General features: G+C 41.9%; 2 protein-coding genes across 2 annotated transcripts; one reads left to right on the forward strand and one right to left on the reverse strand.

Annotated features, from left to right (window-relative positions):
- Positions 1 to 4,013: 4,013 nt before the first annotated feature.
- On the forward strand, positions 4,014 to 6,522 carry mettl21cb (methyltransferase 21C, AARS1 lysine b). The gene is made up of 4 exons (XM_076106852.1): positions 4,014 to 4,134; positions 4,306 to 4,469; positions 4,547 to 4,664; positions 5,604 to 6,522. Exons 1-4 carry the CDS (start codon positions 4,014 to 4,016, stop codon positions 5,999 to 6,001), a joined length of 801 nt encoding a protein of 266 aa, XP_075962967.1. The 3' UTR covers positions 6,002 to 6,522.
- On the reverse strand, positions 6,420 to 12,930 carry LOC142965722 (rhodopsin kinase GRK1-like). The gene is made up of 7 exons (XM_076106794.1): positions 9,814 to 12,930; positions 8,921 to 9,048; positions 8,302 to 8,459; positions 8,125 to 8,208; positions 7,909 to 8,033; positions 7,600 to 7,801; positions 6,420 to 7,419 (listed from the first exon to the last, which is right to left on the reverse strand). Exons 1-7 carry the CDS (start codon positions 10,510 to 10,512, stop codon positions 7,130 to 7,132), a joined length of 1,686 nt encoding a protein of 561 aa, XP_075962909.1. The 5' UTR covers positions 10,513 to 12,930; the 3' UTR covers positions 6,420 to 7,129.
- Between the last annotated feature and the right edge of the window lie 141 nt (positions 12,931 to 13,071).

Genomic DNA, 13,071 nt, shown 5'->3' on the forward strand with positions numbered 1-13,071 from the left:
AGCTGGCTGTTCACAGCTAACGGTGCTAACAGCGCTAACAGTGAAAACAGTGAAAACAGTGCTAACAGCGCTAACAGTGTTTCCCTGAGAGGGAACCGGAGGGTGGGTGCTACTTTGTTACTCATATAACATGCACAGCCGGCCCGTTAGACATCTGCTCAGGTAGACATTACTCCATTATAACTTGACATAGTAAATAGTTGTTGCTGTATTGATGCTTTGAATATTGTACAGAGTTTGTGTGTCACAAATACAAATTTTAGGTTTAAGTTATGAACGTTTTCCAGGAAACAGTGACCCAACCATCAGTCTGTTGGGTTTATCTAAACCCCCAGTCCATCCAGGACCCATCAACGGTAATCCGTTCTGGTGCCAAAAATCTATCATGGCGATGAAAGCTGTTCACAATGAGATTTCAGATTTTATGTTTACTGTCTGCAACATTGCTGTGTGGATATCTATGTTTATGTTCTTCTGTCAGAGCGGCATCTAGACTCATTGAATTCCAATCCTCTCCTTCCCCTTTTAAATTACAGGAGCTTAGCGCCCATTAATGGTGGATATAACTGATGTATTCACACACTCACGCTGCACATGCAGCTACTGTAAAGCCTGCAGGGACTCACATGTTGCAGTGTGTGACTCTGACTCATTTTCCACTGGCCACACCTTTTCCTGCCCTTTGGACGTGGAGGTGAGGATTACCACCTCTAAAGTGCTGACTGGCAGCTCCTCATCTTTCTGTTTTAAGTGCTGACTACCCCGAATATATACATACACCCACCACCACACAAACACATTCACTTATATGAAAAATGTTACAATCCTACACAACATTATTCGTCCCATGTGAGCGTTGCAGATTCTCCATTGTTCCCCTACCTGGAAAAATGACCTTTGCTGGATTTAAGAGATCACAGTTGAATGTGCATACCCTGGCTTCGCTTAACATTGACAACATTACATAATCATATTTTTAGATTCTGTATGTAATCCGATCTCGTTCGTCATCATCAGGTGGGTATATTTACTACATTCAAAAAGATGAATAAGACAAAAATAAAACAGGAGCCATTTTGGCAAAAGAAGAACATTATGTGCATAACATCATTCCGCAACAATGATTGATGAATGATTGTTGATTCCTGGCGTCGAGATCCTGGTGCTCTGGAAATCCCCAAATAACTTGACTGCTTGTTGTATTGTTGCTGTTTAGAAGCGAGTGACTCAGTGTCGCTGCTTGCCGTCTGTCAGTTCAAGTCATTTTCTAGCTTCACAACCAGCTGTCTGCTGACTTGTTTGTGTTGACGCACCGAGGCTGTGAATCCTCCCCACTGAGCCCCACAGACAGGCTTACCAACACTGGGCATGCTGAATACTCCTGCATCTGTGCTCAGGCAAGAACGTTGTGGTACAGACTGGACCGGAGTCTGTGTTCACATCACAGACTTTTAGTACTAATATGTTGGTTTTGCTTCATGTCAGTGTACAAACAACACACAAAACAGTGTTTTGAGATGCTCTCACATAATTCCTCCACTCTGTGTAGTCAGATATTAGAAAAAAAATAGCTTTAGCTTATATCAAAGGTGGGATATACTTAAAAGGCCATGCCATTGTGTTCGAGTGAAAGTTTTAACCACAAATCAAGTAGACGTTATAATATTTCTAACCATATTTTGAATGCATTGTATGAATTTTAAGGTATTTTCTATACATGTTTGCCTCTGTACAGTTTCCATTAATTCCTGGATGGTTTAAAAAGACTCATAAAACGTTCGTGATTTGTGAAATCATCAGGTCTGCATTCATTTTTCGTCAATATAGTGAGGCAAGGCACTTGATTGATTTAAAAATTCCAATCTGTGTTACCTTATGACAATAGTGTATCTTGACGCAGACTTGATGTTCACTAGATTACACAGCTGTATACATGCATATGCAAACCAATGGTTGTTTGAATTTGATGATATTGTGTGTTAAAGCTTATTAATGTTTGCTAAAGGGCACATTTTAGACCATTTTCTACAAGTCATGTCGACTTTAAGTGACAGCTCAGTCTGCAAAGACTGTGTTTTAGAGGTTCAACATTGCTCGTGGAACAAGTTACAGTCAAATTGTTTTATTCGCAGCCTAACAACTCATGAAGTTATTTGTGAAAGTCATGTAAAATAGCCTAATAAGCTGTTATATTTTAGTTGTCTGCATCCCTTCTGGTGAATAAATCCGTGGTTGGCATGTTGTTTTTGTCACACTGAGGGACTGTACAAAAATATATTAGGGGGAGGAAATGGTTGGGTGCCTCGCCCTCTAGAACACATGGTGGGTATGGTACACAAACAATTGACAAGCATGGTTAGATTTATAGATCAGTGCAATATGGGGACAAATGGTGTGTTCTCACCCACTTTGTCACAATTATACTAACTCGATTTGTATCTTTGTTTATTCTGTCTCGGGGTTTTGCAGGTTTGCAACGTCTCTGGTTCAGATCTCGCTGGGGACTTTTGTTGCATCTCGCGCACTAATCTCTCCAGCATCGCTGTTTAATAAAGGCCTAAAATGCCCAAAAGTAATCTTGAAAAAAATATTGATGTTTATGTTGTGCGGAGGATGCTGCAGTCAAGAGGAGGGTTAAAAGAAAAGATTAATAACCCAACTCAAAATGAATTACCACCCCAATAATGTTTATATAGGCCCTAAAACAGTTCACAGCCTTTTCTTTTATGGTTAATTGTCTAATGGGACCTAGAGGGAGAAAGGAGAAGCCCTATTAAGAGATGGCACAGGGGGATGTGTCAGTTCCAGGCCAGGCCTTTGTAAACAGTTTGCTCACTCTCCTGCTGATTGTTTTAGAAATTAACCCTATTTTATGTGAAGCCTGGCAGGTGGCACACATCGATAACAAACCTCATACACATCTGCCTCCCAGGATAAACATAAATATGCAAATAAGTTGGCGCCGTGCAGTGTGAATACATGTTGTTCTCAAATATTTGCATGTCCCTACAGTCCTATATGAAACTCCTGCTTAAAACCAGATGTCTGCTTCATTAAGGATGAGAGGCAGTAACAATCAGAGGCGTTCTGCAGATGTTGTCAAAAATCTTCAGAGGATACAAAATGCTGGATCTGATTTTAAAGCCACAAAAGTGTTCAGTGATATAGGGAATATGCACACTGGCCACAAGAGTTGATGTTCAAGTTCTGGGAGGGGTCAGGTTTGCTCATCTCTCTGTCAGAGATTATAAATCTGTTTCTCTGCTTCTGTCTGCCCAAATATCCCAGCCTCGCTCAGGCGTATGTCACCAACGATGCTGCTTATATAAACACAAGAACACAGTGGACACAAGTTCACAAACAGAGAGGAAAGAGGAATAACAGACGATTGCTTCATACAGGTATGTTTCAGCAACATATTCTTTTTTTTACTTTCGGTGAATGGGAAGAAGAAGAAGAAGAAAATCAGTAAATCACTTTTACATACTTCTGACGATAATGTTTCTTTTTGAATTACATCAAACTGTGCCCTTTATGTTTGCATGGAGATCCAGCTGAATGGGATGTGCATCGACCCGATGCGTCCCCTGTATCCCCATGTGGAGCTTAAACCTGGGGGTTTAACCAGCTGTGTTTCTGGGCTCCAGACCGGAGTCTAATGACAGCCAAATAGACTAATGCACTATATCTAGTTTATTTTGAGCTTAAATAAATCACATTTTTAATTATGCACACTAAAGATAAAACACAACCAAGCAAGAGACACAATGCAAATGTTTCTTCATTTAATAATGAAAAACTACACTGTGATGGTATTTGTGTCACAAAAACGTTTGATTAAGCAGGAAAGATTGTGGCATTTTTTCAATTCTATGTATCTTAACTTAACTTGCTTTTATTTGTATTTTCTCTGTGTTTATTGTTATGCACCAAAACACCGAAGAAAATACCTTGTATGTGAAAACCTACTGAAACAATAAACCAGATTCTGACTGATTCTTGATTCAGTGGTCATGGAGAGATCGTCCACAGACAGCCAGCATGTCCGACAGCAGCAGCATCATGGAAAGAAAAAGGAGGTGGATGACAAACAGGATGGGGAACGACGGGTGGAGCAGGGGCCCACAGATGGGGGTAATTTTGGATTAAACACTGACGAGAATGTGTATCTCTGTAGTCGGCACTGCCATCACGAGTCTGGTGTCTGTGTTGCAGAGAAACAGATGGAAACAGATTGATTTGTTACACTGATAAGTCCCATAAATCTGCAGCATTGTCACCTTCGTGTAACACTCTCGTCTGCAGCGTTAACAGACCACAAAGTGATGGCAGGAGAGGCTGTGGACAGGAGGAACATCTGGGAGCCGAGTGTCTACTACGCGCTGGGGATGGAGACTTTTTATATCGCTGGTCATAACATCAGCATCCGCGAGTCTATGGATACTTATGGTGCTCTGATCTGGCCCGGGGTACGTCCTGTGTGCGTCTGCTCGTTCTCTGAACTCCTCTGTTGCTGCAAATGTGATAATGAGAATTTATTCTGTAGGCAATAGCTTTGAGCCAGTTCTTGGAGAATAACCAGCAACAGATGAACCTGATGGACAAAGCGGTGCTGGAGATTGGAGCTGGGACTGGCTTGCTCTCAACAGTGGCCAGTTTGCTTGGTAAGTCTATGAGAATAGAGTCACAATATGTAAAACAGTAACATCCAACAGTAAATCTCGACACTGAAGTAATAACATAACTCATAACAGGCCTTTTTCCGACTTTAATACAACAAAAACAGTTTTTATTTTTTTAATTATTTATCAAATTAGTGATAATAATGACACTTTTGTCTAACTTGTAGTTTTTAATTTCTTACCTAAGAACAGTGGTGGTACTCTTTGATCGTATACTGCTAGAGGGAACGCCATGAAGGGATTTATTGCATTAATATGCCCTGAATATCTGAAGGGTATCTGCTCATACATTACATTTTTACATTTTGGCTTTTTAGTGGAACTGTTGGTGGAACTCGAGGAAACATCAGCGGGTCACTTAAACACTGTGATTCATTGTCTGAGGAACATGAATACCCACCCACAACACATTTTTTGCGTTGCAAACATGCCAGCAGGCTGCAGCTGTAAAGAGATCTTGACAAACAGAGTGATTATCAGACTGATGTTGTGATCTTTTGGTCCCTCTATCAATCATGCACTGGAAACATAAGTATCATTTTATTCCATATTAAATACAACACCCATTCACACAAAGGGAATCATTGCCTTTCTGTGGTTGCCTCTGGTTTCTCCTCATTCCTTTGTCTCTATCAATAGACAATAAGATTCAAGACTTCTGAAAATAATATCTGTTATACATCCCACACATCAAGCATGGAGATAGTAATTTATAAGCTGTCCTTAAAGCAACTTTAAGGATCACCAAGTTATTACAATTCATCCTGAGGGGGACATGAATGTATAAACCATTTCATTGCAATCCATCCAATAGTTTCACTTAATACCACAAATGTCAACCTCGTGGTGCTAGAGGAAAAGCCAGCTGGGTTTTTTCTATCTGTACTTCAGCTGCTATTGTTTTTTGGTAATCTTTTCCAGGTGCTTGGGTGACAGCTACTGACTTGCCAGACATCTTGTCCAATCTGACCTTTAACCTTTTGCGGAACACCAAGGGCCGGTCTCGCTACACACCTCAGGTGGCTGCCCTTACCTGGGGTCAGGACCTGGGGCGAGACTTCCCCTACCCATCCTACCACTACGACTACGTGCTCGCAGCCGACGTGGTCTATCCCCACGGCTGCCTCGAAGAACTGCTGGAAACCATGCGGCACTTTTGCCGACCAGGAAGTCGAACAACGCTGCTGTGGGCCAACAAGATCCGGTTCCAGTCAGACTTGGGGTTCACAGAGTGCTTTAAGAGCAGTTTCAACAGCACGCTGGTACTTGAGCTCCCACTGCAGGAGGTGAGGATATACAAGGCCACAGCGAAGGAGTGATGGAGCGTCAGGAGGTGGAGATTCCTGAGATGTTGAAGGTTTTGTGTTCAAATTTTGAGGAAAAAAGCAAATTACATTTTACTCTTACTGATTTAAATTAACGTTGCACAGCAACATTGATCTACTGAAGAATAAATATTTGAAAGCAATACAGAATGCCTCGGGGGCTAATTGCGTTATATTGCATTTTATTTTGAATTGTCATCTGGTGTCAGAATTTTGTGTTTTCCTTTACATAAATAAAGACATTTCCATCATAAATTGGTGCATGAAAAATCCCCAGAATGCAGGAAATGAAGAGTTTGGTGCTCACCATTTTCTGGGGGTGGACCCCCAGACCCCCAATGACTATGTGTCCTGATGTTGAAAATGAAAAACACACATCCAAGCAGAAGGCAGAAATGACGCTCAATTCTCCATTTCAATAAGCTCTTTTATTTTGCCAGCACTTTCTTATACAGTTGATTTCTGACTTTATTCAACTTTTGCGCAACAATGTGTTTTTAAAATAAAAATGATGCTCTTGGTTTTTTCGTCGTCAATTATGGAACATCTGGTGCTGCAGCTTTTTGGTATTTCAACAGTAGAAGTTCCTTTAGCTGTTTATAATAAAAACTAGGGAGCGTAAAGAAATAAGCACTTTTCATTAAATGGCATTCACTCTATAGGCGCACATATGCAAGAGTTTAACATGGGCCTAACATCACTCAGCACCAAATACACTTTAGATATAATTTTTAATACAGATTTTTCAAAATGCATTTAAAATCTAAAAGCATTAAAATCATTTAACACCTGCACACACAAAGAGAAGAGAATGAGCAGATTGAGAGAGAGTCAAAGAAAGAGAAGATGAAGATGGATTGTGGGGAGGGGGGGGGGGGCAGAGGTCAATGAATTATTTTTTTTCTACTTTCTGCTAAATCTATGTTTAAGTCCACTCAAGGTTGAAAATCCACCTCCGTTCTGTTCTTGTTGTCATCCTGCGCTTACCAATAAAGTTTAGAGTCTCAAATGGTTTTAACTCTGCAATCAGAAAGTTCAGAAGAGACTTGTGTCCTGAGTATTTGAGTCTTCATGCTGCACAAGTCTGTATGCTTGATGTATTTTCAAGGTGTTTCAAAGACTCTACGATACGCAGCAGGTTGATGACTTTGGCTGCTCTAGTATCGACTCTCGGCGGAGGTCGTTCGGGACGCTGCCACGAGGACCCCAAACGTTGAGCTCTCCATAAATGCCCGTTTCGATCATCTCCTCTTGCCAGGGGATCGGGATGTTGCCTGAGGAAAACTCATCAAAAATGGTCCTGTCAGAGTCGTCCAAGCCCACTCCCTTCACCGAGGAGAAAACCCCGACGTCATCCAGACTTTTAGCGTACACCACTTTAGGGTCGGGGACGAAAGGAGGAGGCAGAATACCTGGAGAGGCGAGAAATGGAAAATCAAACTGTCAAAGGATTGAATCCATTCTTAGGGTACACACCTAAAATAGAAATAAGCTTTTTAGTTTGTGATCACTCATGCAAATGTTTATTTAAAGTTATAGAGGTTAAACACAACCCTGAACAAGACACAAAAGTATAGAAGATAGATAGATACCTGCATTCAGTTTCCTCCAGTTGATGTCACTGAAAAACGGGTGTGCTCTGATCTCATCACAGCATCCATTCTTAAAACCCATCCTCTGATCGACCTCTTTAGCCAGCAGCCCGTCACAGAGCAACTTTGCATGCTCACTGAAATTGTCCGGATAGGTCACCGTCAGGGTGAGCATACGCTCCTTCATCTCGTCACGTTCAACCTAAACATGAGACGAATATTCTTAATGATTGATCCTCTTATTTATTTCACAAAGCTAGCCATTCTGTGCACAGGGTGAAGCTCAGGGTTTAACGAAATGTGACTGACCTTCTCCCCCCTGTTTCTGAATGGGTTCTTAGCAGCGATGAACTCAAACAGCGTCACTCCCAGAGTGAAGTAGTCGACTGAAGTGTCATACTTCTCTCCTTTCAGCATCTCTGGAGCCATGTACCCTGCAAGAGATAAAGTCAAAAAAAATGTTTCGTACGTTCACAGAGAAAGAACGCCTCTCAATAGGACATTGTTGATACGGCTGAGACCCACCTGGTGTCCCAGCATATCCTTTGGTCACTGTTTTGCCTTCTTTTAGCTCCACAGCAAGACCCAGGTCAGATATACGCACATTCCCTGGTTGGACAACATGAATATATCTTAATTAGCTAGTATTTACACACCAACAAGGCCTTTTTTTTTTCGAGTGTCTAAATTGAAATGCATTACCATCGTTATCTAGAAGCACATTTTCTGGTTTGAGATCTCTGTAGATTATTCTTTTCTGGTGGAGGTGCTCCAAGCCTTGTATGATCTGAGCGATGTAAAAACAGGCTCTTGGCTCCTCAAACCCCGGGTTGTTCTCATCCACCAGGTAGATATGGTACCTTCAGGGAACAGGTGAGATGTGGCTCCATCATAAAGATATATCATCTGCATACAATTGCACTATTACAGCTTATATATATGTTGTTTTTTCATACTAGAATGCTGTTGTTCTCCTTATGTCTCATTTTGCAAACTAACAGTCAACACACATTAAAATCTGATTTTAAAGAAATAAAAGGATCCATTCAAAAAGAAGACAACTTGACGTGACTTTAAGTGGCTGGTGCTTTTTAAGGGACAACTCAGGGTTGTTTTTGTTATTTCTAGCCCCATGTCTCTTGGGAATAACAGCTAAAATTTGCATAACGCCTGCAGTTCAGTGTATCTAATACAGCTGGTCCTGAACAGGTACCTTTATTTCATGAATGTTAGTGAGATACTGTAACTAACACACATGCAGCTGCACCCATGTGCCTGTAGTTAGGAACCATCACTTTGAGACATGCGAGTGTGAAATTACTTGAGATCTCCTCCATTCATGATGGTCATGACCAGACAAAGTTCTTCCTTTGTCTGGAAGGCGTACGCCAATGACACAATGAAGCGACTGTGAACCTTCTCCAGAATCCTCTTCTCCACCATCGCCCCCTACAGGAGGGCATTAGAAAAGGCCATTTTTGAAAAACAATGGTACATTGACATTCTTTTTAAAAGAAAATGTAAAACTACAGACTTTTCTTCTATCGAGTTGAAGACTAACATGCCATTTGGAAAAAAAAGAGGTTCAAAAAAATGACCTCAGACGAGTCAAGGGCAAGATGTAACTGTGCCAAGAAGTTCCATTCAGGAGAGCTTTCCACTAAAGCTCCCAGTAATCACTCTATCCCCGTCTCAGTGTTTAATACTGCAGGATAAAGCCAAACGAGACAGAGGCAGGGACAAAGATGATTAACAGCATCCCATTCCGCTCAGCGCACTCTCTCTGAAACATGACGCCAGCAAAATGCCTTTATTATTCAAATCATTGCACGCATCGCAATTAAAAGAGCTTTGTGTTTCCCTGAAATCTATGTACGAGGAAATGCGACGATACTATTCTCATTTTGTGGCACGTATTTATTACTATTTGACTGATATTGAGATGATATTAATATTAGTAAAGGACCCAACATGCCACACACTGAAAAAGATTGCATTTCAAACTATAAAGTGCCCAAAACCTGCAGCATGTGTATAATTTGGACCTTTACCAGTCCTCCGTGTTAAACATGTTTGGGCAAAGTTGATCAGTATAAATGCACGCCCTGTTTTAAAACTATGCATTAGCCTTTTATTTAAATTAAAGGCTAACACAAAAGACCAACAATATAGTGAATAAAGGAGCATATTAGCAAGTTACAATTCTTCTCTCACCTCATAGCCTTTCCTCTTCTTCAGCCTCTTCTTGTTGAGTTTCTTACAGGCATACAATTTTCCTGTGGCTTTCATCTGACAGGCAGACACCTCCCCAAACCCACCTTTCCCCAGCACGCGGAAGTCCAGGAAACAGTCTGCATCCATGGGCTGCATCTCGAGCCACTTCCACTGCAGATACCGCTTCATATACAAGCTCTCCAGGAAGAAAGAGTAGGGGGCCTCACGCAGAAAGTCCAACGTTGAGGCCAATGCTGCAGCAAACAAATCATCGCTTGCAGCCTCCTGGCTTTCCTTCACCTTAGCTATGATGTCCTCAGACAGGAATGGGCAGTAGTGTTTGGCAGAGGGGTCCATGTAACGCTCAACAATCTTTGAGGCCTTCTTTGCCCTGTCTGAGTCCTCCGCCAGGTCATATCCCTCGATGTCTTTCCACAAACGGCAAGCCCCGTGATACTCTGTATTTGAATCCAAGAATTCCTTTAAGAGGCGTTTGCCGATAGGCTGTTCCACGCAGACTGTGTCAAAGGCCACATCCAGGGTGTCCCTCAGGTCCTCACACAGAGTGATGTGGGGCAGTTTGAGGCGAGAATGGTACTTCTTATCCCGAGCTGCTGCTGTACTGGTGCCATCAATGCTTCCACGAGCATTGATGTAAGCAGAATTAGCTACCACTGTGGTCAGTCCTCCGATATCCATGTCGCGGGTAGGTGACTGTTAGGCAACGCAAAGAGGAGACATTGCAAAGAGAGAAGGGGATAAATACTGCTTACTAATGTGCAGGGGTGAGGTGGTAAAAGGATGAAGCGAAGATGAGAAAACGTACACAGATCACAGAGTAGTGGGAGAGGCAGCATGGGAGAGAAACGGGAACATGAGACTGGTGTCTCAACTAGATCCCAGCACACTTTGAGCACTGCATCACCCTCATTCACACACACACACAGACACACACACACATGCACACACACCTGAGTCAACACCTTTCAGTAATCCATTAACACCCTAATGGCCCAGACAAAGTGTGCGAGCACATGCTGGAATAGAACACAGGCTGTATATGCAGCTGGAGTGTCTCCAGTCAGTCAACTGGCAAATCACAATTGGCAGCGGGACATTCATGTCGATTAACTGAGCAGTTGCTGGATGTTAAAGGCAAAGCGATCATGTTTGTGATTAACTCGGAAACTTACGGAACCAATCAAAAAACATTGGAATGTTTTTTTTTTCCCAATATACCAGATGGTGGTGTTAATGAAATAAATTATAACAAATTATAATTAAAATAAAATACTCTGAATTAGGACATATCAATGGTTAGAATAGTCAAAAGACATGCCAACATGTACAGTACATTGAAAGGATCATGACTGGCCCCTACAGCGCTGGTTTCTGGAGTCTGTATTGTGGTGGGGAGTAGTTGCATGTAACAGCATTACATAATCACATTGCAAAATGTATGTCATTGCAGTTTCGAGTACTGTGTATATTTCTGTCTGTCTTTCTTTGGACAGATGTCAACAGCATCGCAACCGTGCCAGATGCAGTCACAAGACTACACAGGTGTGTAGTTGAGATCTAAATGAAGGCCGAGTTGGAAGACAAGAGGACAGGAAGGGGCCTTCACATTGTAATAAGGTATATTACTTTCATGAAGTAATTAAAATAGTTAGATTAGTAATGACATTTTAACAGGTTAACTAGTAATCTGTAACCGATTACATTTAGTAAAAGGTCAAATTCTCAAAACTACTATAGCAGAAACTGCTGCAAAGTACTTTAAATACTTTTACAGCTGCTTATATGTCTGTGGACAGATTTTATTAAAGCGATAGCGTCACAAACTTGCAAGATGCAATTACTTTGCACCTGAAACTTTGCAGATGTGTAGTTGAGATCAAAATGGAGGCTAAGTTTGAAGATCGGAGCGGTCCGAGCAAGAGGGCCCGAAGTCCCCGGCCCAAGGTGGAATCAGGGCAGGTGTGATCCCATCGCATTATGGTCTCTAGTTGGTTGTTGCAATTGGTCCATCTGCCCGAACTGGCCACAAAGAGATCCAGTCCAACAAATTCAGTTATAATGATGGGGGACAACGTACGCAGTCCTAGTTCTGTGTAAAACTATCGTTGAGTTCAGCTCAAGCTTATACAAGACTTTCAAGGCGTTAAGCGAGAGAGCACCTTGTGCTGGATCACACCAGCCGAGACGGCAAATCAAGCCAGGAGGGTAAAGTAGGAAGACAAAGGCCCTTTCACAACTTCCTACCCTCCCTACTTCCGGCACCCTTGCTTGGACCACAACCATCTTCAAACTCCTTTTGATCAAAATCTAGTCGGTGACTCCAGGACCACGTTTTGCCACGACGACACACACAGAGACTCGAGGTAAAAACACCACCAGTGTAATCTTTATATTAAATCACTGCTTTGTGTCAGTATCCTTCTGCCACAGCTTAGCAAGGAAACTGCTTGTGAAAGCAAAAACATGGAATTTTGAGGATACCCACTTGTTTTCACCAACTCAGACTAATGCAGCGTAACATTAGCTTCAGCTGAACGTGATATAATTTTACAAAGTAAAAGTGTGTTTTGTCCCCCATCATGTACATTGAAACTGCTTTAGGAAGAGATTCTGTGCAGTCCAGTATGATCAGGAATGACAACAGCAAATAATAACTCCTTTAATGTGCATGTGCTTGCCTGTTTTAAGAAATGTGAGCTTTCCCTTTAAAGAGACACATTTTAGGGGGTAAAAGAGCTTAAACATCTGCACTGACACATCCTGCTGCCTTAGGACCAGACTTATTGAGCAGGTGCCCGACACTGAACAAAACGTTCAAACGATCCACTCCACGCAGCCTGTTCTCCATCTTGGCCCTCATCGATTCTCCATGTCAAAAACATTTGGCCACCTCGTTTTTTTTTCTTTTTAAAAAAAAAGGGCAGTCCTAAAGACAGCGAGCACTCTTGTAAATACAACCGTTTATTGACATTAAAAGCCGACGGTAGCATAATGCGAGTAAAGGAGAATATAATCAGTTGTTCTCACCTCACAGCTATCCTCTTGAGTGTCTAACACGTTTCCTGCGGCTGTCCTCCTCAAACCCTTCACCAGCACACTCAAGTCTGGGAACTGGTCTTCATCCATTGGCTCTTTTTAAAAAAGAACCACGTGCCTCAAATCAGTCGAGGGTCTTAAAAGCAGTTCACAGACAGAACAAACGCTCGAGGAACATAGCCCACAAATTATAGATACAAA

The sequence above is a fragment of the Anarhichas minor genome, unplaced genomic scaffold, assembly GCF_050575085.1.
Source record: "Anarhichas minor isolate MPS153535 unplaced genomic scaffold, ASM5057508v1 ptg000004l, whole genome shotgun sequence".
Taxonomy (NCBI): domain Eukaryota; kingdom Metazoa; phylum Chordata; class Actinopteri; order Perciformes; family Anarhichadidae; genus Anarhichas; species Anarhichas minor.